Here is a 24966-nt window from a genome sequence, read left to right as displayed (position 1 = left end):
GCTCTTGAACTCTCTTTAGATAATGACACTATTGCATATTGATACTGGATTAGTGGATTTTCAGTATGTTTTAACCTTGTTTTGGCAGTGTCTAGGTGTCTGGCCCACTTGTCTGTGTGGACAGTGTAAATGTATTTTGAGTTCAGAGTGTAGGATTTACAGTCAGAGGAGCTTTCTGCTGAAGCTGAGCAGAGAAAGAGCTTTCAGCAGGTTTTCTTTGTCATTTTAAAATATGAGTGATGTTTGCACCCACTCTTTTCTCAAAAGTTTGAGCTTTGTTAGGATGTATCTGTGATACTGAAACGGTCACTTAGACAAATTTTTAATAAGTTTAATTGGAGATGTCTGGTTTGGAGACACCCTTGATAATACTTGATCTGCTGAATTAAATTATTTCTGTCTGTTACTAAAACACCTATTTGCCAGTGATCAGTAAAACAGGATTTTGCTTGTCAACAATTTAGGAATAGAAGGAAATAAATACCCTTTGAGTTACTCTTTTAAATGTAATGGTACAAAATTCCATTTGTAACAATGCTGTCAAATCCAACGAAGCATGGAGTACTCTGTGCAAATTAGTTGTAATACTATCATACAACACATGCCAGCATTTTGTCTTCCTATACAGAAGAATTGGAAAAGTTAGTTATTTCCTTTAGGTTTTCTAATTCTTATTCAAATAAACTGAACTGCAGTAAAGTCTTTTCTTTTTCTCCTTCCCCTGTTCAAGGCCTTTGCATGATTTCTTACCAGTTTAAGCTTCATGGAATCAGTCTCTTGCAAATACACAATCAGGGACTTTTTTAATGGAGCTTCTGCTGTTGGCCAAGAATATCCCATTAGCTGAGTTCCTTCAAGTGAAAAACTTGTGCAGGAGTATGAAATCCTTTAAAATGGATACTACAGTCAAAGGCAGAAAACGTTCATACAGTGAAATAGCCTGGTCCAAATAGATCTGTGTTCATTTTGCTATTCCAAGCGTTTCCTGTAATCTCTTACAAAGACAGATACGTTGTTGGCAGATGCTCACTGTTTTGGACTCTTTCTGGAACTTTGCAGGGGATATTATCCTAGAGCAACAGAATTGTAATGTTTGTTTTGCCTTTTCCTTTCTGACCTCCAGGTGCAGGAACTTCATGAGGAAGAAGCGCAGTGGGTGAACTATGATGAGGATGAACTGTGTGTAAAGATGCAGTTGGCAGACGGGATCTTCGAGGCCTTAATCAGAGACACCGTTGATGTGCTGAACCAGATAAATGAGAAACAGCGAAGACTGCTGCTTGTGTGACAGAGCTGAAAATAAACTTACAGCTGCGTAACCACTGAGTCATGGGCCTTTCTGACTCCTGACGTACTCTCCACCCTGCAAGCGCTGCTGCTGGACTTCCATGCGTCGAGTTTAAAGGCAGTTCAGATGTGACCAAAGGAACCTGAATTTGCATCTGCTGCCGCTAGAGACCTCGCACCAGATTTATTGTTTGGAACAAGCTGATCCCTCACTCGAGGCTGTATTGTGGAGTGCTCAAGACTGTTCGTGTGCCAATGCAGTTATGCCACATAACTGTCAGCAGCTGTCTGGGGCCCTGGCCTGGGGCTTTGACATGTTCAGCTTGTGCTCTGAAAGGGTTGGGTTAAGTTGGGATATTGGCTGCTTTGCTGGAATGGCTGTCAGACATCAGTACTCAACTTGTCTTTAGAAATGTGAGTAATTTGGAGAAGAAACGGTTTGGTCAGATTTTGGTCGTAAATGGACACTTACCGTACTGAGCAGTGTTATAATCTTAACACCTCTTCTCCTGCAGCCCTAACAATGTGCATCAGTTTCTTCCGCTCCAGAGCCCATTTAATTCCCTTCTCTGTGAAGCTGATTTTCATGTTTCTTCTGTGATGTACCAAGTATGGTACCAGCCAGTCCAGGGATATTAGATGATGTTGCTTTCTGCATTCAAGTAAAGAATTCTTGCTGCTTTTCCTATATAACTTCCTTCAGTCCTGAGGTGGAGCAAGATAAAGGCCGCCTAATGTCAAGCGTGAAAGATGAGCCTGTGGACAACTTTCCTCCTACCGTGTAGCACTACTTCTCTTCCTGGAGCACCAGCTGCTCCCAGATAATGGATACTCAGGATTTTCTCAGGCACGAGACATGCGGGAGTGGAAAAAGTTTCCTCACAAAAATTTGGCCTTCAGTCCCTCAGCTTCTTCCCTTACTGTCACCGAATAAATCGGAGAAGCTGTTACTTGAATAATTTAGAGAACAGAGTGCATTCACCAAAGAAAGCGGTGTCCAGTGCTTGACTGTCTGCATGTTTTGTGCTTGTGGGATTTTTATTTATTTTCAGATAATTTATTAAGTGGATTATAGGAGAGCATCCTGTGCAGTTGGCTGCACTGTCTTACATTTTGAGACAGCTGAACTTGAGAAAGCATCTGTTCTGGAAACTTTCAGAGCCCCCTATTCTTCACAGAAAACCTCCAGCTTCTTGAGACAGATACAGGGGGGGAAGGTGAGAAGAACCAAACCTCAGTGACCAGGGGTGGGAAGCAAAGGCAGGACTAGAAATGGACCTTCACCGCACCTGGTTTGGAGACAATGGAAAGTTGAGGGGACTGAGCTGAAAAATGATGTGAAACTTCCCTGCTCCATCTGTTTCCTTCCTTTCCCAGAACTTCTAGGCCATGGGCAGCTGTTAATGGTTATTCAGTGCTGGGTTCAACTGCAGTGTCCTTCTGCTGAGTGCTCGTTCCTAACCTGTCCCTCCCATTCTTGTGTTTTTCTTGGAGGAACACAGACAATCTGGGATCGAATGTTGATGCCTTAATAGTGGACGTCCCTGTTTGCTAACCTGGGACAAGACCCAGAGGAGAGTCACATTCTCCAGGCACAGTGGAGTGCAGAAAGATGCTTTGAAGCCCCCAGAGGTGCCCCAAAGATGCTGCAGCCCACATTAGGCATGGCGGGGAGATCTCTACCATTTCTGTCATCTGCTTGGTTCTTGGGCTTCCCGTTATGCATACCTCTGCTACTGCTCCATTTTGTTTTCTCTTTTCCACCTTTTTTTTTTTGTTTGGGGGGAGGGGGGGGAGCTATCATTGGGATATTTGCATTTTGCACAATGACACACAGCTGGTAATTCTTCAGGGACAGCACTGGAAAATGTTGGATTTGTCAGAGGTCCATGCAAATTCTCAGATGTAGTATTGCCAGCACCTCACTTGTGAGTTAATGGTGAGCCATATTCATGGGAGCTTAATGAGGGGAAGAACAAGGAGGAGGTGATCGTGCATAGGAACATCTCCAATGGGCATATGCATGTCTGTCCTGCAGTAGTGTCCCCTCTGGCTGGCTAGAAGTCGGATGGTCTTGGTGGAGCATTGTTCAGCTTTTTTTTCCCTAAGTGATTCACTTGTCCATGTAAAATGTCATGATGCTGAACCAGGAAACTCTCAAATGCTTAAGATAGAAGCAAACTAAAGCTGCTGCATTTAATCGGCATGGTGTCACTGCCTCATATTCCCTTTCCTTGGTGTATCTTCTTCAATAGCAAGGATTGCTATTTTTATAGGTAGGAATTACGGAAAGAAGGCAGAAACCTGCAGCGTAGCTTTGTGGCTGGAGTATCAGAGAAATGAAGTTAGTTTCTGTTCTGTAGATACCATGGCCAGTGTTGAGAAGGTTGCCTGCATCCCCGAGGCTTTTCAACTGTTCTGTGGGGCTGGCATGGCTTTTCTGGTCTGTCCACCAGCAGGGAGAAGGTTATACAGTTGGCCTGCCTAGGTGCTGAGGACCATTGGAGATCATTTGCCTGTTGTCTTGCTGGCCTGGATAGCACTGGTTTAGTACCCTCAACAGAAGTAGTAACCTATTTTTACAGCTGTTTGGGCAGAAGGAAGCTGTGTCTAAGTAATGGCTTTATTCCTTTGCAAACATCACCATTTATTTTTGGTAGCAATCCTTGCTAGGAGCAACCCTAAAAACACTTGAACGTACATGAGTGATCTTCTCAATACCTCAAGTGTGTTGAGTTACTTTGAGTCGAGTGTATACTCAAAACCTCAAGTGTGTTGAGTACTTGTGGACTGATGATTACCGCGATGAAGCAATGGTCTGTCTGGGCCATGGCTGGTAACGAGGAGGTCTGGGGAAGCCTGGAGTCTCACAAACAGAGGCTGAATTCTTTATTTCTCTCCTCTCCCCAACCTTCCCATTATAAGAACAATATGATATTTCTGGGTCCTGGTTATCTTGGTGCAACCACGTTGGAAGATTCAAGGCTGAGACATTTTTTCTGAGACCCGTAAGCTGTTTGGGGCAGTGGCTGTCATCACTGGGGAGATACGGTTCCCTCTTCGGAAGGATCTCGGTGCCAGGTGGGAAAGCCCAGGCTTGTGAGGACAAGGAGCGCGAGTACCTCTCTCACAGCAGGATGCTCCCTGAGACGAGCTGTGGAATATCAGTACTTCTACCTTTCAGAAAAGGCTTGTTGCTCACAAGGTGGAACGAGGGATTGAAAAATCCCATCTTGTTCACTTTCCTTTCTTGAAAAAGTGGCCTTAGCTTTTTGCAATACTTGAATAAGTGTGTACCTGCAGAAGATCTTCAGTAGCACAGTGATAGAGACCTTTTAAGTGACTATTCTGCGAGGAACTGCGTGCAGTTCCTACTTTCGTATCCCTTTGCTACCTTAAAATATTAGGAAAATAAAGTACTTTTCAGCAGAGAAACAGTTGAATCTTATAAGGTATTTAGTGCATCTGAAGTGTTTACAAATCAACTAAAATGGAGAAAAGCAAACTATTGAACTTATTTGTAATTTAAACATTAAATGCAAAAATATATACAGATGAAAGAGGAATACTGTAATTAACTTGCATTTACTAGTTTTTTCCTTGACTTTGCAGAGCCTTTTGATATCCATTTGCAAAGCCGCCTTTTGGGAGGCTCCGTCTCCCTGTGTACTGTGTTGTGGAGATGCTGAAAAGAAACCCATTTACTGTGTATGTGTAAATAACCTGGTAACTTGGTTTTTGGGCCAGTTTCAGCTAATGTTCACATCCAGAACAGCTTTGCACAGTAGACAGACCCAAGGATGTGGAGGGGTGGTTGTTGGTTTTTTTTGTAATTAAGAACTGTAAAATAACCAGGGTGGTCCCTGTGTACACCAGTGTAAATATCTTTGGTAACTGAAATGTACTTTAAGAGAACAAAATCTGTAAATAAACTGATTTATAAATTAATCTTGTTTCCTGGTTCTTTATAAAACGGAGTCTTATAATTACCCAAATGGTTGCTAATTCTGAAGGTGTCCTGGAAATTCGTCCCTTGTACGTTCCCCTCTCTGTCTGATGCTGTACTTGGGATGCCAATCACAGTCCACAAAATCCCATTAGAGTTGCCTTAATCATAACATTATTAGAATTTCCTTATTGTTAAAGCCAAGCGTTGATAACAGCAAAACCACAAAATAGCATTGTGTAATCATTGCAGGAGTGCAGTGCATGATCTGCAGGAGAAAAATTACTCCTTGTACATGTTTATTTAAAATAGGTTTAAAAACTTATGGTTTAAAACATTTGGGGGGGGCGAAGCTATTTTTATGCTAAATGGCAGTCTTGGAATTAAATTCTTCAGAACTTCAGCCTTGTTTTGGATCCCTCATTTAGGCTCCTAAATTGTTACAGCTGCTGTTACCAGCACTGATCACTTCTTCACTGAGGAGGCAAACATTGTTCCCTGGAAACTTTATATATTGGTGGAACTTTCTTATATCTTTGCTGTTTCCTTTCCAGCAAAAAACACCAACCCTGCTTTAACATGTGAAAGGTCCCAGAGCTCTCTAAGAGCACAGCTGAACAGTAGCGGTGCCAAACCACAGGTGTGTGGGCATGTGGTGAATGAGTGGCAGCGTGAAATGTGTAAAACCAAGCGTGTTTATCGAGCCTCCTCAGTGCCTACAGCCGCTGCTGCTCCTGTACCTCTGCTGTGTTTGGGTGCCATTTATTATTGTACAGCCCAGCAGAAAAGGCTTTGCTTTCCATTTACTACAGATGCCTACAAAACCCAGCGTTGGTCTTTCCAGCTTGGAGGATGCTGCGTGGCAGTCTACTCCTCAGCACTCTTCTCTGCCTGGGAGAGGCGTATGCATCAAATGGGGGGGGACCTTTGTGAACAAAACTGTTGCAAGGGCTTTGTGCTGTGCTGAGCAGTTGTTTGCTCTTTGCTTTTCTTTAGCAGAGGTACCTCATCCTGGAGGAACACTTGCTGCACTCAGATTTTCATTATGGAAGCAGCTTTGCTGCAGTCCCACGGTGCCGGCGTGTGGTAGGAGCAGTCCTCAGCAGAGCGTGTCGGGAGCACCGTCCACAGCCCTCGTACAGGGAAGCACGTCGCAGCCCTCTGAGCTCAGGGGGCTGAACCGGCCAAAGCGCAGCGGTAGGTCGTTTGGTGTCCAAAGGGCCGAGATAAAGTGGTGCTGCAGCCTCTGTGCTCTCATTACCGAGCAGCAGGAGAGCATCCGTGTTGCTGCTTTCCTCACCCTGCAGCGATTTTGCTCCACGAGTCCTGTATTTTCAGACAGTGATCTACTCGCAGCCGTCAGCATCCATCCCTGGAAGTGGCTTAGAGTGCATTTCATGTTGAAAGAAAAAAAAAAATCGGTCTGTGCTTCTCTGGCTAAAGAACTGGCTTCCCTTTAAAACAGCTTGAGCGGTGGGAACGCTGCCACGGCACTCTGGCGAGTGACACGGCAAACTGCTGCATTGCTACTGCTGTCCTTGCCCAGGATGCCCAGTAATCAGCTTGATGAAGGCTTTCATTTCCTCGTTTGCAAGTCTACGTTGCTTCACTTTGGCACTGACTTTCTATGGTGGTGTTTGTGCAACTCTTCCCAGAACCCTTGGAGCACAGTTGCCTTCAACAGCCATTTCACTCGTGGACCTGGTGAAACTCCCAGGTTGGGCAACGGCAGGCAGCCGCCTTCCCCACGGCACGCTGGATTGAGTGGGACTGTTTTGGTGCCTCCCTTCCCAGGTGCCTCCCTAGGGAGGTGGTACCAGCTGCGGCCATCCCATGCCCTAAAATGCCTGGCAGAGCACTGGAGCACTTGAAATGTTGACTCTGCTCCAGAAGTCACTGCGCCCTGCCTAGCACAAGGGCTTCTGCAATGTCCAAGCTCTCGTTAACACAGCCCTGAGAAGAAAAGGAGCCGGTGGGGAGCTGCTGAACGCCGCCAGCTCTCTTCAGTGCGCAGGAAGGAGAGGAGGGGGGCTGCCCGGCCGCTGGCACCCAGCCCGGAGCACGGGCCGTTGGTGGGCAGGAATGCAGATGAGATGTAATGGAGTTTGAAAGCACAGAGCACTCTCTGCGATGCGGGTCCTGTGGGGGAGGGAAAGGCACCCTGTGAGGTCTGGAAACTGGAGGAAACAAAACCCGTAGCCCCAGCCCTGCACCTTCCTGCCTCTTCCCCCGTAAGATCCAGCAGAAATTTTGGGAAAAGGAGGAGAATAGAGCTGTTGGGGGGCAGCAGCTCTATTCGGGAGGGTGAGGGTTGGGCAGGAGCGGGGCATAGGGGGGAGATGTTTGGGGGAAGATGCCTTCTTTTGCCTGCCAAGTGTGCTGTGTGAGGATGGCCTGGAGCAGGTCTGGTTGGTTCCTGCTCTGAATGTTTCTCTTGGCTCTAGTTTTCCAGCCCTTTGCTCCAACTGTGCAAGACCTGCTGTGTCCCTTGGGCTGTGTTCCCTCCCCAGTGTTGGTTTCAGGTGGCTTTCTCTTGCAGGCTGACTTGTGTGTCAGCGCCCTTGAAATCTACGCTGACTCGAACTAGGGTTTTGTCTGTGTGTTTGCTGGTTCTGGGGGGTGTCCCAGAGATTTCTATTTTCTTCCAGCAAAATAAAGGAGGCTGCAGGGGATCCTACCCTTCGTGTTGCTTGGCTTGAGGAGCTCATCAAGGAGCCTGGTCCAGTGTCCGTGTCCTGCTGCATTGCTCTGCGGAGGTGATGGAGCCAGTGCTGCTTCATGAACCTGAGATTGGGCACACCAGTCCTTGGTAGGTGAGACCTTGCTTATGTTGCAGGACTACTGCGACAGCAAGAGAGGAGTGCTCCGTTGTCATCTGTGTGGTATTCTCAGTTTCATGCACTGCAATTAAACCAGCTGCCAAGTAATGATGTGGCAAATCTGGGCGGTGTGGCCTCCTCCGATCCGCTCCTGGAAGCTGGGCAGATGAGCTGCAGTGGAAAACATCTGCTCTGTGCATCCTGGGTCATGGTGATGATTTATGACTTTAAGTAGATCTTAAATTCACAGGTAAAATGTTTCCTACCCAGACATACCAAAGATGGCACCAGTTCCTCCCAGTCCGCCCAGGTCCCTCCGAAAAGAGCAAGGGAGCATCGCTGCTGTCCTTTCAAGCAGGGATGAATCAGCAGAGGGTGAATAGCAGAAAGGGGCTGGTATTGCTGTAGTCTCTCTGCAGACACGAACTACGTGAACACATTCATCACATCCTGAGAATGCACCCTGAATTTTCTTTTATGTCTATTGTTATTACAGGCTGGTTGGGCTTGAAAGGTAGAAATCAACTGTATCCGACCAAGCCTGTCTTGCGTAGTCGGCGATTCCCAGCTACCAGTGGGGGCTACAAGGGGCTATCCTGGTCTTCATAGGCGTGAGCCCAGCAGAGCCGATGCTGGGTGTGGGAAGAAGTTGGGGTTCTCATCCACTCCGTGTGTTATTCCCTGTCTCAGCAAAGCCGCAGAAGCTGGCAGGTTTATTGCACAGGCGCTGCCAAAGGTCTTGTCTGAAACTGTGTCTCAGTAGAGGTGTGACTGGTGCCACCAGTGGAAAAGTGCCACCTGGACTGGAATATCCCAGCTGACTTCAGCATGCTGGGAAGTGACAGGTGGCACAATTTTCACTCGCTCTCTGAGGCTGTTTGTAGATGCTAATTGGGGAAACAGGGCTTTTTCTTTTATTTAGAGAAGGACCACACTTTAAGTGGTGCTGTGCTCCAGATCAAGGAGGGCTTCACTGAGTTCATCAGTCCATCTCATGAGGGCTGGCAAGACACAGGAAAACTATAGAGCCTCCTCTGCAACTGTTATTTCCGAGGTGCTCACAGGGGAGTTGGATGCGAACTTCTCTGAACGGCCTCCAGAATGCCAGGGCCAGGTGACGGGGTTGCCATGATTGTATCATGAGTCTTGCATTGGTCGCGTGTTTTTCTTGGAGTCAGTTCCTGGAATCACACAATTAGGTAGGAATGTGTTCTTTAATTTTCAAGGAAGAAAGTCCATTTCAGGATCTCCCTGTCCCCAAACCTTTACAACTAAAGGGAAGCGAGAAGGTCCTGGGTCAGCTTACCTAGCCATTTTGAGCTGTTGGTGTTTTGCAGTCAGATTCATGCTTTTAAAAATGGACAGTAGAAACCTTTTCCCAATCTCCGAAGCATGTTCAGTAGTCCTTTCCAGCACTTCAAGGGCTGAATACATAAAAACCCAACTGCTCTTTCCTCATTTCCTCTCTGACCCAGCACAGAGGCTATCAGAGTAGCTCTTTGTGTCTGTGAAAATGATCCATTCTGGGTACACAAAACAAGTTCTGCAGGGCTTAAATGATTTTGGTGAGATCTCAGCAGCCTTTGAGGCTCTCAGCCTGTTGGTGTTGCCCACACCTCATTGACTTCAAGGAGATTCCTGATGACTGTTAGTCTGGGAAAGGAGATTTGAGAGCTGATGAGCTTAATGAACTAAAGCTACCGCTTGGCTGCTGCACAGGGACTTGTGCAGTTGCGGGGACCTCTGCAGTGGTCCTTAGCCCATGGCCTTGCCACGGGGGAGCGAAGCACAGTTCTTCCCAAAGTTAAGGATACTGAGCTGGGCGCTGAAGGCTTTGCTGTGCAGCACAGCTGAAAACCAAGTAGCTTCCTAAATGTGCCACCAGAGCCTAAATCTGGGCTTTAGGGCTGGCTGGGGGCTCAGCAGCTGGACATCCAGGGTCACCCAGCATCCATCCCCTGTGCTTTGCTGCCCACAGGCTCTTCTAGCAGCGAGGGGGTGCAAAGCAAGAGAGGACAAAAGGCAGGCAGCACTAGGAGGGCATTTCCAAAACCTCCCCAGATTTCTACTGCTGCTTGATTTTTTTTTTCATTCATCTTAGTTATTCTCAAATCCATCTTAAAATGGGTTGTTTCAAAATCTCTGCTTCATCTTTGGCTTTCCATGCCCGTGCCCTGTCTCGGGGTGTTCTGCAATGAAAATCCAGCTCTTCCCAGTTTGAGGTGGAAGAAAAGCCTCGTCTCCCGCTTTGCAGCAAGGTTAAAAGGAAAAAAGGCTGTTGGGGCAAGTCCGTGCCTGGAAAGCCCCACACCCTGCCGGTGAGGGAGGCTGTTCCCCAGGCAGCGGTGGGGAGGGGACGTGCCAGGCTGGCGGCCAGGTCCTCGGCAGCAGCTCCCCGGGCAGCCGGAAGCAGGAGCATCCCCACCCCGGGGCTTCGGGGGATGAGCAATGGCGTGGCTCACCTCAAAAGGAGCCGGAGCCTTGGGGTGTGGGGTCTTGCCCGTGTGCCTTCGGGTTAGATGCTGCTTTTGCATCTAAAAAAAAGGATTCAAGGAATTTGGGCTCCCTGGGAGGGAGGGGTGAGCTGGACGGGGAGGATGCCGGCAATTACGCTGGTGCTTAGCACCTCTCCTTCCCTGTGATAACCTAATCAAGCTGATGAGCCCTTAAAATAAGGACTTTAGCCCAAGGTGAAATAACGGTGATGACATCCCTAAGCACAGGGATTTTCGTCTTTTAATCGCCAGCTGGATAAAGATGAGTCATGGCAAGCTCTCTGGCAATAGCCGGGGACCACCTTCCAGAGCAGCCATGCAGGGGGCGGGCTGCACCTCTCTCCCTCCTAGTTGGACCACAAGGTGTGATAATCCCTTAAGCATTTAATTACAGCTGTCAGGGCTGGAGCAAACCATCTTCTGCCCTGTTTGCATCAGCCCGGACCCGCAGAGGATGCGCGGCTGCAATCCCACGAGGCTCGCGTCTGACTGGCTCTGACCCCGCAGCCAGGCCGTCTTGGGGAGCCCCGTAGCTCCCCCAGAGCCGTGCCCTGTGTGGAGGCCCTCGCCCTCTCCTGCCACGGCAAGGCTTGGCTCTGGCAGGCTTGTTTTTCTAGCACGGCAAGTCTGTCTAAAATACCTAGGTGGGGCCCAGCGCGGCTAATGGCCTTCCTGGGGACCGAGCCAGCAACCAGCCCTCAACAGTGACGGGCACCCCCAGTGCCGGGGGGCCCTGGCCTCAGGGGTGGGGAGGGAGTGGAGGGATGGATTTCAGGGCCGTGTCCACCCCGGTGGTGCTCGGCTCTGCCCCGGGGCACTAGGCAACGGCCGCCTTCTGTCCAGGAGCCCGTGATGTGGGTGGGTGTGTGCGTGAGCGATGGCACGGCTGGGCTGGCGTGGAGGCCGTGGCCGGACGTGGGGCCGCCTGGGGTGGAGGGCCGCTTTTTCTGGGTGGAGGAGCTGGATTTTGGGGCCTCGTTGGGTGTGCTTGTTGCGCATCCCTGGCAGGGTTGGGGCGAGGGCAGCTGGGTCTCCGGGGTCCCCGTCCCGCGGGGTGTCCCGGCAGGCGCTGCCCGGTGACGCTGGCTGACATCAGGGCCTCCGACCAGGCCGATGCCCTCGGGCCAGCGGCTCCCCTCAGGGATGACCGTAATGGCGGCACCGCGGGTTTCGGGCCTGAATCAGCCGCCTTCACCTTTCCTCGCTTTATCAGAATTTTATCATTTTATGCTACCCGTCCCCTCGCGGGAGGGGTGCGCTGCGGCCTCGCCCCCTTGCCCAGCGGGCCGCCTGATGCGGGGCAGGGGCTGGGGGGGTATTTGGGGCTCCCCATGATGCGGGGGTGCAGGGGTGCGGCGGGGGGCGCCGCTGCGCGCCCGACAGGGGGCGCCGCGATGCGGGCCGTCTTGGCCCCGCCCCGGGTCCGCCCCCAGTGGGCGGGGCGGGCGGCGGCCCTAAAGGCGGCGGGCGGCGGCGGGCGGCCTGGCGGGCGATGTGGCGGCGGCGGCGGGCGCGGGGCGGCGGCGGGGGGCGCTGGTGGCCGGCGGCGGTCCTGGTGCTGGCGCTGGCGCTGCCGGCGGCGCGGCCCCGCGGGCTGTACTCGGCCGCTGACCCTTTGGAGCTGCTGGGGACCGGGGCGGAGGGGCGGCTGCTGGGCTCCCCCAGCGCCTGGGCCGTCGAGTTCTTCGCCTCCTGGTGCGGGCACTGCGTCCACTTCGCGCCCACATGGCGGGCCCTGGCCCACGACATCCACGGTGAGTCCCCGGCCCGGCTGCCCGCCCCTGCCCTGTGCCCCGCTGCCCTGCTTCCCCCCCTTCCCCTGCTCTGTATCCCTGCCTGCCTGCCCATCAGCACCACCAAACCCTCCCCATGTCCTTGCTCTTGTTCCCCCCCCATCCCTATCTCTGTGTTCTGTCAGTACCCTATTTAATCCCCTGTGTCTCTGCCCCTGTGTCAGCAGCAGCACCCTTAAATCCTCCTGCACCCCTGTCCATTCTCCTATCAGCATCCCTAGATCCTCCCTGTGCCCCTGTCCCCCCCCCCCCATCAGCGCTCCTAAATCCCTCCTGTGTCCTTGTCCCATCATCCTCCTCTCCATCAGCACTCTTAAATCCTCCCTGCCTCCCTGGCCCTGCATCCTTAGCCCCATCAGCTCCCCTGCATTGCCTCTGCACCCTCTCCATCAGCACCCCTCAATCCCCTCTGCCTTACCCTCCATCAGCACCCTTAAATCCCCCTGCGTCCCTGCCCCAGCCTCCCTGGAGCGTAGGCCTGGTGGGAAGGCCCAGGCTCCCCCCCGTGATGCCCAGGGCCCCCCCGCGGTGGCCAGGTCCAGCTTAGCAGCATCCCTGGAGCCCCTTTGGCTGGGAGACTTTCAGGCTGAGCCTGCACCGCCCAGGGGGTTCCTGCTGCCCCTCCAGACCCTCTCTCGGCCCTGCTCCTCCCCGGTGCCTGCAGGGAGAGGCTGGCAGGGCGCTGGGGCTGGGCGCTGATCCCAGCTGGTTTGTTCCCAGCCTTGACCTTGGCGCCTGGCCTGGCTGGTGCACGGCCCTGCTTGGGGACCCGCACGCCCTGCTGCCAGGCCCCTCGCCCCACCGGGGCTCGTCCTGCCTCCCCTGGCATCCCGGGGTGCGCACGGCTTCTCCCTGTTATTGTGCTAATTGATATAGCGCGGTTGCTGCCGGGTGAGTCAGGCGCCAGCCCGGGCAGGTGTCCTGTCCCTCCGAGGGGATGCCGTCCCTGCCAGCGAATGCCGTCAGCGCTCCCCAACGGGGCAGGATGTGAGGAATGGGGTGCGTGCCCGGGCCCTGTGGGGGAACACCGGCTCTCCTGGCCCCTCTCCAAAACGGGGTCCCCCCAAGGGCTCCCTGCTCCAGAGGCTGGACCACGGATGGGGTGCCTGTGGAGGCAGGGCAGGGAAGCCACCCTTGTGCCACTCGGCATCCTTACTGCTGTTCCCACGGGTGGATTCTCGCGGGAGTGGGCTGGACAGGGAGGATGCCAATGCTGGGGTGATTTGCGGGCACCACGTGCCGATGAGTCCAGGAGCGTGCCTGGTTCCCTGCAGCAGGGCTTGGCACCAGCCCTCCTGTGCCACTGGTGCCGGGGCAGCAGGAAGCGGCTCGTCTGCCCCATCACCTGTGACACAGGATGGTCCCAGCAGGTCCCTATCTCCGGCAGGCTCCCGCCTAGGGCGGCATGGGCTCCATCCGTGTACTGGTGCTGTGTCCCTCCCTGTCCCACTCGAAGGAGAGGCTGGGCATTCTCCAGCTTGTGTCCTTTACACTAAAAAGAAGCCATTTCAGAGCTTTTATCTCTACTGTGCTGCTGGCTTTCAGAGCCCACTGCTTTAAATGCCTCCATGCCCCCTTTTCTTTCTCTCTTTTCTTTCTTTCTTTCTTTCTCTCAGGAGGACCTGCTGGTCCTCCCTGGGGAGGTGGTGGTGGAGAGTTGCAGAGGGGGAGCAGATGCTCAGCACCTGGACGGGCTCTGCCGCAGGAGCCTGGCTACTGGTTTTGGGTTGTTCCCCCTCGGTTATCGACTGTGTCCTTGGTCTGGGGTGAGACGAGCTGGAGCCCGTGTTCCTTGCTCTCCCCCAGGTGTGGTTAGCCATCCCTCCCCTTCTCCCGGCAGCCTCTTCCCGCTGGGGCAGAGACCGGGCAGGCAGAACCAGACGGGCAGGCAGCCGCGGGCAGAGCTGCCTGCACTCCGACACCGGTGAGGGCAGGGCATGCAAAGCCTCGTCCCGCCTCGCACAGCTTTCCCTGTGCTCCTGCCACCCGAAAAGTAGGGCGCCAAACACCAGAGTGGACCACAGCTTCAGGTATTTGGGGCTTGGAGACCATCAGGTGGTGTCCTGTGAGGGGCAGGCTGTGATTTCAGGGCCAGGAGGAGCTGTGCCTCTAGCGCAGCAGATCTCTGCCGTCTCCACAGCTGTTGTGGGGAGCGGGGTGGTTTTCAGGGCTGCAGAGGGGCTGAGCTGTGCTGAGTGCATCCTCTGACCCTGCAGAGTGGAGGCCTGCGGTGATGCTGGCAGCCATCGACTGTGCCGACGAGGCCAACCAGCAAGTGTGTGCCAATTTTGGGATAACTGGCTTCCCCACGCTGAAGGTAAGGCCTGTGTGTGCTGGGCACTTGCCTGGTTTCACTGTGCTTTGCTTTTTGGTCTGTCCCTCTCTTGCTCAATCAGATCAACAGTGCTATTGCCCCAACATATTCCCTTTGGGGCTTTGCAGGCTGGAGCTGTTTCGCCCTTCCCCAAAACATAGCTGCGGCCAGGCTGCAGCCAGCGCAACTGCTGGATGATGTAGCAACAAGGAGGGGGGAAAACCAAAATGCTGCTTTGTGGTGAAATGTAGAGGCCAGATCTCCCCTAGGATGGGGGAGAGTCTGAAACCTGAATTGGAAACGCCTGGGAAAGGCTGCTGGAGGACAGAGAGAGTGGTTGCAGGCACAAGTTTTGGAGGAGGGCACAGGGATGCTGTGGGAGGCTGCACAGGGCTCTCCTGGGAGCCTCCTGTGGCGGCTGGCAAGGTGCCATCCCTTCTCCTGGGCCCGTGCCCGGCCCCTTAGCTGTGTCAATACACCATTTCACAGCATTTCCCACTGCAAACAGAGCCTCACTCCAACACAAGCATTAAAGCCGAAGCACTCTAGGTGCAGGCAGTGAAAGCCAGGGTCGCCTTGAGATGGAGTGGGAGGGGTAGGGGTTTCATCAGACATGCCCTCAGTCCCTGCTTACAGGCTCAGCCCAAGGTGGGGTCAGATTTGGGGGTTTGCCAGACAGGTTGGCTTGTGCCCCAGCCGGCCCTGGGGTCTCACCAAGCACCCACTGCCTGAACACCCACCGCCCGTGGGACATTGATCAAGACATGTCCCAGGGCAGGGAGGTGTGCTGATGTGGCGGTGCTGAGAAGTCACTTGCTTCGCATCCCCTGTCCCCGCTAAACACCTTTTGCAAACAGCCCATGCTCCCAGCCCAGCCTGCAAAGCAAACACCTGTTTGACGCAACCTGGTTTTGCTGCTCTGGCTGTACCGTGGGCGCTGGAGCCACTGTGGGAGGCCAGGAGTGGGGAAAAAAACCCTTTTCCTTCTTTGTGAGAGCTCTGGAGCAGGGAGACAGCAGTTTGCAGGACCAGGAAGGTCCCAGCTGCCTCCCTGGGACCCCTGGAGATGCCTGCCCTGCTGCCTGCCAGCACTTAGCCCTTTGCTGGACATGGCTCCCAGCCCATGGCTGCATCCCTCTCCTTCGGGCATGCTCCACAAGATGGGGACGTGGCTGGGAGCTCCCTCTGCAGTGGCTGGTGTCGGTTGGCGTGCTGTAACATTGTGGGGAAACTGAGGCAGAGCCACTCCAGGGGGAGTCTCTGCCTCCTGGGCTGCACTGCCTCCCTGTCCTGCTCCAAACACTGTCACTCCAGTTTCCTCTTGTGTTTTTTTTTTTTTTTTCCCTTTCAGTTTTTCAGGGCTTTTAGCAAGAAGGCAGAGGACGGGATAAGGATTACCAGTGAGTATTCAGAGCCACAGGGTTTTTTTACCCTGGGTGCAAACAGCCCTGCTGCCTGCACTCCCCATGTGTTGGGACGTTGGGGAGCCCAGGGGGGCAAGCTCAGAGCAGGTCCCCTTAGCTCAGCCCATGGGACGAGCTTCCCCAGCACTGAATCCTTGCCATCCTGTCCGCCTGCAGATCCCGGTGCCACCGTTGAGGACCTGCGTCATGCCATCATCACCAACCTTGAGCAGAGCCAGGACGCCTGGCCACCTGCCTGTCCTCCGCTGGAGCCGGCAAGGTAGGGATGGTGTGATGGGGGGTGGCTCTGGTGGCCTCCATCCCATGGAGAGCAGGTTTCTGGGGAAATCCTGAGCCAAAAATGAGCACAGAGCAGCCACTGCATCACCCATGTCCTAGGGAGACACAAATGACCTGGCCAGGCTAGAGCCATTTACATGGCCCGGGTGAGAGAGGCCATGTTGTTGCATCTCCTGACGAACCTGCTCATCAGCCTTAATTAGAGCAAGCGGCACCTGGGCTGGGGACGTAGCAGTGCTGTGCCATGCCAAGTGAGGCAGCTGCCGTTAGCAGTTTTTTTCCTGCCCCGAGAAGGGGTTTTCTTGATTTGGTACAAATTTGTTGGGATCCAAGTTGTCTTTGCCAGACGCAGGTGATTGCTCCGCTGTCCCGGGGGGTAGCATTTACCTTTCCGAAAGCGATGGTCGAGCTGGGCATGTGCTTCAGGTCTCCTGTGCCTCTGTGTCCTATCCAAAAAAACAACAGCTCTGGTTCAAATTCATTCCTGTTTTTTCCCCTGAGCAAGCATGTAGCTCCCTCCTGCCGTGCCCTGCCCGTGCTTTGTTTTCTGCCTCCTTGGCCCACCTCCTTGATGGGTTTTCTCAAAACCTGTGAACCAGAGCAGAAAAGGGCTGGAAACCAGCGGGGAGGAATTTCCCGCTTGGTGGGGCTGAACCTGCACCAGCATCCCCTGCCGAATCCCCAGGGATGAGGGCCGAGCTCCTTTCAGGCAGGAGGGCAGAGCATCTGGCCGATGCTGAGGCACCCGCTGCCATCCTCTTCTCTTGCAGCGCAGAGGAGGTTCGCAGCTTCTTCCAGAGGAACAAGGACAAGTACCTGGCGCTGATCTTCGAGAAGAGCGACTCCTTTGTGGGCAGAGAGGTGGGTACAGCTGCATTTATCCCCCATTTCTCTTGAAGCCCATGTCTGTCCCCAGTGCCAGGTAATTCCTGGGTGCCTTTGGCAGGGAAGTCCTCTCCCAGCAGCCTCACTGGTTGGCTTGCATGCCGCTTTGCAGGCGTGAAGCCCTTTACAGGGTGCTAAATAGCCCTGCTGCATCCCTGGTGGGGCTGGGGGTCCTGTCACCCCCCTGCCTGACGCCGGGGCTCCTTGGCTTGCAGGTGGTGCTGGACATGCTGCAGTACGAGAATGTGGCAGTGAGGAGGGTGCTGAGCAGTGAGGAGGAGCTCGTGGAGAAGTTCGGCGTCACCACCTTCCCCTCTGGCTACCTGCTCCTCCACAACGGCTCCTTCTCCCGCCTGCCCGTGTGAGTGCGGGACATGGAGGGGTGGGTCTGGGGACCCCGGTGGGGTGCCAGGCTTGTGCCCCATCAGATCTCCTTCCTAACTGTGGGAAAGCTCGTTAGGAAGGAGGAGACAGCGGCTGGGTCGGGCAGGCTGGTGGGGGGCAAGGGGCTGCTGGTGGGCAGTGAACGGGGCTGCCAGCCCGGCCTGGAGCTGGCAAAAGGGAAGAAGGCTTGTGACCGAGCCATCCCTCCACCACATCTGCCTGGAGGTGGCACGGCCTGGCTGCCTGGGGCTCAGCTCTGCTCTGGGTTACGTGCCAGAATACCCACTGTTGGGGCAGGTGGAGAGTACGGACCACCCTGCACTCATTCCTCAGGTCTGAGTTGCCCGTCTGGCTAAGCCTTTGATCTCCTTTTCTTCCTCCTTGGGGCTAGGGGCTGTTTGGGAGGGAAGAGGGTCTTGCTTATGGCTTCTCCTTCCTTGCAGGCACATGGAGGCACGCTCCTTCTACACCTACTACCTGCGCACACTCTCAGGTGTTACCCGCGGCTCCTACAAGCTGAACACAACTGTCGGCACTTCCAACGAAACCAATGCATCCCAGCCGAAGCATGCTGACCGGTCAGACCCCCCCCCTTCATAATTCTGGGACTGTGGGAGGCCAGGGCTGGCGTGGGGAGGAGGTGCCATGACCACGGGTGGGCAACGGGCTGGGACTGTGCCTTTCCCCTGGGAAAAACCCCGAATCATGGCTGGGTCCCTGGGGGTGCAGGTTAACAGGCTGATGGACCATCGTTTTCTGCTGCCCTCCCTAGCTCCAAGGTGTATGTGGCTGACCTGGAGTCCACGCTGCACTACTCGCTGCGGGTGGAGGCTGCCCGTGCTGCTGTGCTGTCAGGAGCCCAGCTGGCTGCCTTCAAGTGCTACGTGGCCATACTGGTGAAGGTGAGGAGCTTTTGGTGTCGATAGAGGAACTGTCCGCGCCTCCCCATAGCTATTTATAAGGTGAAATGCAAATGCAGGGTGCAGACCGTGTCCCAGCACTCGCGGGTAGCGGAGCGTGGCATTCTCCGATGTGAGTCCTGCGTCCCAGTGCTCGGCACGGTGCAGGGCTGTCCCCATCCCTATGGAGCTCCAAAGCCAGCCCAGAGTCCCAACGGGAGCTGGTGGCCGAAAGCAGGTGCTGGACAGTTTCAGACGAAACCTGGGGTGCAGGTATTGATGGGCAGAGCAGGCTCAGTGCTTGCAGGAGGTGTTGTGTCAAGGCAGTAGGTCTTTTCAAAAGAGACGCTGTCACCCGCTGGGGTAGCAGAGATGATCAGAGGAGTTTGTAACTCTGATCGCCTGACTTGCATGCTTGGCTGGGGGAGCTGATCTCTGTGGGCTCCTTTGATAGTCCAGGAAAGGGACTCCTGCTCTGAGTCAGGCTCTGGAAGAGCCTAATTTAAGGTCTCCTTTTTTCTTCTCTGTTGGGCTTGATGAAATTGGAGTGTGTAGGAGCTTTGAGCCAGCAGAAGCAGGGCAGTTTAATTTCCTGGGGCGATGGAGCGCTGTGTTTGACTGAGGTTGCAGGAGCCCTGTCCCCAGCCCTGTCCCTGTCCCAGCCCGGGCTCCCTGACAGACCTTCACCTAGCCATGCCTGCCTTCTTTGCTCCCTCCTTTGTCATCCAGGGTCTCACGCTCAGTTTGGACCTTGTGTAGCCCTCGCTGATGTGCGAGACACCCCCTGCTCCCACCCCTGCCTGCTCTCCCCCAGCAAAGAGCTCCAAATGTGAGCCACTGGTGCAATGAGTCTTAAGTCCTCATCTCAGAGCTTCATGTGGCTCTTGCTCTGCTTGCCCCCAGCTATTGCCCTTGCTGTTTCTCCCTTTAATGAGAACTACAGGATTAGGGAAATAAATCCCCCATCTCACCAGCTCCCTGGCCAAGGGTACAAGCTTGCCAGGGTGGTGGGGAGCAGCAGTGGTTTTATTTGATCAGCTTTTAATTCTTCCTGCAAACCTGCCAAGCACGAGCCGTAGCACCGGACCCAGCAAGGAGGCAAAGCCATGTCCCTGCCCTGGGCAGGAGGCACCGGGACGATGGGTGGTGGGTGCCGGTGCTGCCATTGCCACACTCATCCACGGGACGGAGCAGCGTCCCCAGGATTGCTGCCAGCCCTGCAGGGCTCAGGCTGGGGGAGCTCAGCCAGCAGGTCCCAGCCTTAACTGTTGCGTTCCCAAGAGGTATTTAAGGCAAGGAGGGGGGAAAAATCCTAACGTGGAAAGAAGCGGTGCCTGGAAAGCAGGGAATCGCGCAGCAAAGCCTCCTGCCAAAGGGGCGCTGGGGGGACTGCGTTTTGCAGCAGAAATGTCAGGTTGCAGATTAATTCCCCTGCAAATTTGGGGCTTCCCATGCAATTCCCCACAGGCCCGGGAAGAACAGCTCAGACTTAGCAAAACGCTCTTTCCTTTTGCTTCCCTGTCACTTTTCCTGTGTGCTGCTGGTCTCGTCCTCCCTTTGGGTCGGTCCTTCCGTCTGTCCATCCATCCATTGGTGGCACTCACTGGCAGGCTGCCCCCTCTCCCCAGAGCGCCTGTGGTTTTAAAGTGCTCCTGCTAATCGGCTTTGCGCTGACTTGCAGTCAGAGTGCCTTTTTGCCTCCCTCAGACGAGGTCGAGGTTTGGAGCCTGAAGACGCACACCTCGCCACGCTGGGGGCCTCGCCACCATGGGGGGGACACGCCACGGCCCCCAGCTCCTCAGGGCTGGGCACCGAAATGTTGCTGAGACCACGCTGCCCTCCGGTACATGCTGCTGTAGAGGATGCTGGTGCTGCCCGATGCCCGTCCCAGTGAGGCAGGGGTGCCGGCAGGCTGCCCCACTGCTCCTGCTGGGGGTCTGGGTTTCCTCACTCCTGTCTCCCCTCTGCAGTACTTCCCCGGGCGTCCCTGTGTGCAGACCTACCTGCAGTCCCTGGACGGCTGGCTGAGGAACTGGACGGAGCCTGAGCTGCCCCGCAGTGCCTTGAAGGAGGCCATGAAGAATAACAGAGATGTAAGGCACCTGCAGGGACCCCGGGCCCTGCTCTCCTCTCCTCACCCCTGCCCCTTTCCCCCTACCCTGCGTTGCCTGCCAGCTCCATCATGCTGTGTCCATCTGTCCTCCAGTCCTCCCACCCCGCCGTGCTCCCCACCAACGTGACCTGGGTGGGCTGCCAGGGCAGCGAACCCCACTTCCGTGGCTACCCCTGTGGGCTCTGGACTGTCTTCCACCTGCTGACTGTGCAGGCTGCCCAGAGCGGCCCCGACAAAGGTATCGCTGTCCCTGGGGGGGTTCAGGGCTCGGGGAGGGGGTGTCCGGACAGGCTGTGGCACGAGCAGGGATACTCGCATGTGGGCAAAGGCTTGTCTTGCTCCAAGGCAGGTCTGCACGGAGGGCAAGAGCCGCAGAGTCAGGGTGCCAGGGCTGCCAGCTCGGCCATGGGACCATGGTGGTGTCACTGCAGGGTCCAGACTTGCCCTCCTGTACCCCCTATCCTCTGCCTCCCCACAGAGCTGCCATTGGAGGTGCTGAGCACCATGCGCTGCTACGTCCGGCACTTTTTCGGCTGCCGGGACTGTGCCCAGCACTTTGAGGCCATGGCGGCCGAGTCCATGGACCAGGTGGCAGGACGGGAGGAGGCCGTCCTCTGGCTCTGGTCCCACCACAACAAGGTCAACGATCGCCTGGCGGGTAAGAGGGCCACAGGGAGGGGAGCCAGGGTGGCCTGCCAAGGAAAAAGGGGAGGTGAGGTGGAGGAGCATCCCTCCTCCTGGATGGAGCTGGCAAACGGCTGCGTTAGGGTGCAGCAGTGGGGACATCCTATTGTCATCATCCCCCATCACAGGGGACAGCAGCTGGTCACGCAGCATCAGACCACTCCAGAGATGCAGTTTGGTCTTACATGCTCCCTGCAGAGAGCTTCCCAAAGCCACTGTGTGCCCTCGGAGGACCCCTCCTCCTGAGACAGCTCCTCCAAATGTCCCCATCCCCATCACCATCCCTAGCTGCTGGACGCTCTGGGGTGTTTATACTGATACAGGGAGAGGGCTGTGTCACATGTCCCCTCTAACCCCCTCACTGGCTCCGGTCCCTGCAGGAGGTGACACAGAGGACCCCAAGTTCCCCAAGCTGCAGTGGCCTCCGCCAGACATGTGTCCCCAGTGCCACAAGGAGGAGCAGGGGGTGCACACCTGGGATGAGCCAGCCGTGCTCACCTTCCTCAAGGCTCACTTCTCTCCAGCCAACATCTATCCGGACTATGCCGAGGCCGACCCCATCCCCATGTCCAGGGAGGGGACGGGTGCCAGGCTGGGCACTGAGGGCCTGCGAGAGGAGAAGGAGGAGGAAGAGGAGGAAAAGGAGACGGAGGGTGAGACGAGAGCTCCAAGGCGACCGGGCTCCCTTGAGCCGCGGCGCCCCAGCATTGTGCGGCTGAAACCCAAGCTGCGGGAGGTGGGCGAGGACATCGTGGACCTGGACTCCTTCAGCAAGCAGCACTTCAAGAGCCAGGCACTGCGAGCGGCAGCCAGCCGGCGCCGGCGGCTCAGCAAGCGGGACACCATTGCCCTGCCCCGGGATGCCGGGGTCGGCTGGGAACACCAGCGGGCACCCGGTGTCTTGGTCCGGGAGGAGGAGGAGGCTGGGGAGGGCATGCGGAGGAGCCCATGGCTGCGGGTGCTCGGCTTGGGCTTCTCCCGCCTGGACATCAGCCTCTGCGTCGCCCTCTACTTCCTCTCCTCCATGTGCCTCCTGGGCATGTACACCTTCTTCCGCCTCCGCACCCGTGCCCGCAAAGGCCGCCCCAGCTTCCCTGTGGCCTGAGGGCAGTTGTGGGGGTCCGGGGGCTGTCCCTAGGGTGAGTGGACTGCTGAGCTGGGGCACCCCTGGGGCACCGTTTTGTCCCCCAGCAGGAAGGAGTTTGGTGCATCCCCCTCAGGAGTTGCCCCACTTGCAGCAGTCACCTCACCCAGGGTGGGGGGCGGAGGGTGGAGGGCTCTTTTTGGGGGTAAGGAGGTGTTGGAGCATCCCCTTCTCAGGTTGCAGTGCCACCTTTTCAGGTGCATGGGAGCTGGGATGCCGACAGTGGTTTGTGTCTTGGCGCCCAGCTGTCTTCTGGAGCTCCCCAGCCCTGGGCTGGTTTCAAACTGGGAAGCCCAGTTCCGTGCTAGGGAGAAGCCCTTTGGGGTCAAACCACTAGTGGGGTGAGGAGGGTAGGGGTTTAGCCCCCCACAAAGCGGGCACTGCTGGGCGGGGGTGGCAGTTGAGGGTTCAGCTGCATTTTGTGTGTTCCCCACCTTTGAGACGTGGACCTGGGCCTCCCCGCCTTTCCTTGCCCCCTCCCCGTGCTGTTGCTCGCTCTCTGCTTGTCTTAGTGGAATAAATTATTTTTGCTGATACGGGCCCCACTGTGTCGGCTGGTCCCTGCCATGCGGGCACACCAGGGCAGCACCTCCCCTCCTGCTGTCCCCCCACTGCTGGCTGTTCCCACTCTGCCCCCCCACCCCCATCACCCTGGGAAGAGCACTGGCTAGGTTTAAATCCTTTTAAATATTTTTAATTGTTATTGTACATTTTCTCCTACTTTTTGCTTCTGGATGCAGCTGTGGCCAGCTGCCCCCCATACAGTCGGCATGTCCCCAGGGCTGGAGTGGCTCGTGGTTTATCCTCAAGCGGAGTGATGGGGAGGGAGCCTGGGGGGAGCCAGGAAGCTGCTGGAAAAAGGTCGGCACGAGCCATGGAGCTGCAGTTTGGTCCAGAGCAGGGACACGTGCGTGAGCATCCCTGCATCCCCCCGGGGCCTGGGACCTCTGCGGGTGTAGGCCCCCTGCGCCTGTCCCCGATTCTCTCTGCCCTTTTATCCTTGTTAGGAATCATTAAGGAAAATGGTTGTTTTCCAGAGCCAGGCCTGGGCCATCTGCTCTCCCGGCGCTGCCTAAATCCCCCTGTAACAAATTCATTGGGATTACACTGCCCTCCCCTAATCCCGGCCCTTCCCCCTGTGCGGGGGATTTAAAAGGATTAGAGCCCGGCCGCTAATAAACTTTATTAAGGGGGAGGGGGGGTGTCAATCCGATTTGGAGCCTTTTTCTTGATATCTTCACTTTGTCCAGGTGGGTGGCGAGGGCTGGCAGGATGGGGAAGGAGGGTGGCTGGCTCTGCTGCTGCCCAGGCACCAGGAGCTCTGGCTCCTCCGGCCCTTCCTCCCTCACCTGCCCTTGAAATAAATTTTCTTGCTCTGTCTTTCCTTCTTCTTTGGTGTCTGTGCATGGTCACACCTCCACGGGACATGGGGCTGGCACCCCTGCCCTGCCACCACTGCCCACTTGGCCTTGGCCATGTCCCTTAGTTGGGTCCTCAGTGGCTTCATCCCGGCACGGAGGGGGGCTGCAGGGTGCCGGTCCTGCCCACCGGCAGGATGGATGGGGTGATGGATGGGGAAGGTCTCATCGCTGCAGCCCTGCTGCCTCCTTCTCCTTGATTTCCCCAGGGTTTATCCCCAACATCAATAATGCCCCCTGCACCCCCTCCCCACCAGCTGCTCCCCTGCGTGGGACAGAGGGCTTGGTGTGAGGGGCTGCCCACGGTTACCCCCGGCCCCAAAACGTCTCGGTGGGGCTGCCAAAGCCGGGGACAGGAAGGGCGATGTATTAGGGGGATGCAGTAGGTGGGTGCATTGGGGGGATGCAGCAGGAGGGTGCAGGGGATTAGGGCTGGGGAGGTGGGTGCTGGGGCAGGGGAGGAGGGGGCTGCCGGAAGGGGGTGAGCAGGCAGCCGCGGGCAGGGCTGCCCAGATTAGCATCCCCGACAGGCCCGCCCGGGAGATTTACAGGGCCAGGCAGCTAAAGCTGCCGTGCACGCAGGGAAAAGAGAGTCCAGTAAATAGACTTTCCGTAATCCTGTTTGGTGCAGTCCCAATCCTCCCGGCCCCAGCTCTCCCGGGCTGTGACACCGGGGCGTGTGTCCCCCCGGCACCCGGGGAGCCCCGGCGCAGGGCACAAACGGGCCGGTGCAGGCAGCGGTGCAGGCAGGAGGCTGCTGCAGGGCTCGGTGCTGCCCGGGGGAGTGTACCCCCCCGGGATGGTGACTTCGGGCGGGCCCCCACCCGAGCCCGGGCACAGGGGTAGCATCAAACTGTGCCACGGCCACGCTCGTGGGTGGGATGGGCTGTCCTGGGCGGGAGCCCACTCCAAGCCCCCCGAGGGCTGAGCTCCCCGCCGGGGTTGCCCCTTCCCAGCACCGCCGCAAGCCGGGGCGTCCCCAGGGCTAATTACCCAAATGGCCACGGGCTGGCGCGAGGCGGCCGCTGTTCCCTAATACAATTTCCCCTCAAGTGCAATCTAATTTTCCACGAGGCCGCCGG

General features: G+C 55.8%; 2 protein-coding genes across 6 annotated transcripts in view; both read left to right on the top strand.

The window, feature by feature from the left end:
- The window catches only part of CEP350 (centrosomal protein 350), a 77678-nt gene extending 72453 nt beyond the window's left edge, over positions 1-5225 (top strand). For all 5 annotated transcript variants that reach the window (XM_072866310.1, XM_072866314.1, XM_072866312.1 and 2 more), the window contains exon 38: positions 1124-5225. In XM_072866310.1, the coding sequence (XP_072722411.1) occupies positions 1124-1288 (165 nt within the window). In that variant the 3' untranslated portion in view covers positions 1289-5225. The remainder of the gene's footprint in view (positions 1-1123) is intronic.
- Positions 5226-12007: 6782 nt separating this feature from the next.
- QSOX1 (quiescin sulfhydryl oxidase 1) lies at positions 12008-23812 on the top strand. Its single transcript, XM_072868048.1, has 12 exons — positions 12008-12301; positions 14557-14657; positions 16006-16054; positions 16235-16337; positions 17128-17218; positions 17458-17603; positions 18070-18204; positions 18399-18528; positions 20496-20618; positions 20732-20876; positions 21117-21296; positions 21703-23812. The coding sequence occupies exons 1-12, from the start codon at positions 12040-12042 to the stop codon at positions 22425-22427; spliced, it is 2190 nt and encodes a 729-aa protein (XP_072724149.1). The 5' UTR covers positions 12008-12039; the 3' UTR covers positions 22428-23812.
- The last annotated feature ends 1154 nt before the right edge of the window (positions 23813-24966 follow it).

Source organism: Ciconia boyciana, chromosome 7, assembly GCF_034638445.1.
Source record: "Ciconia boyciana chromosome 7, ASM3463844v1, whole genome shotgun sequence".
In the NCBI taxonomy this organism is placed as follows: domain Eukaryota; kingdom Metazoa; phylum Chordata; class Aves; order Ciconiiformes; family Ciconiidae; genus Ciconia; species Ciconia boyciana.
This window is presented reverse-complemented; position numbering and strand designations above follow the sequence as displayed.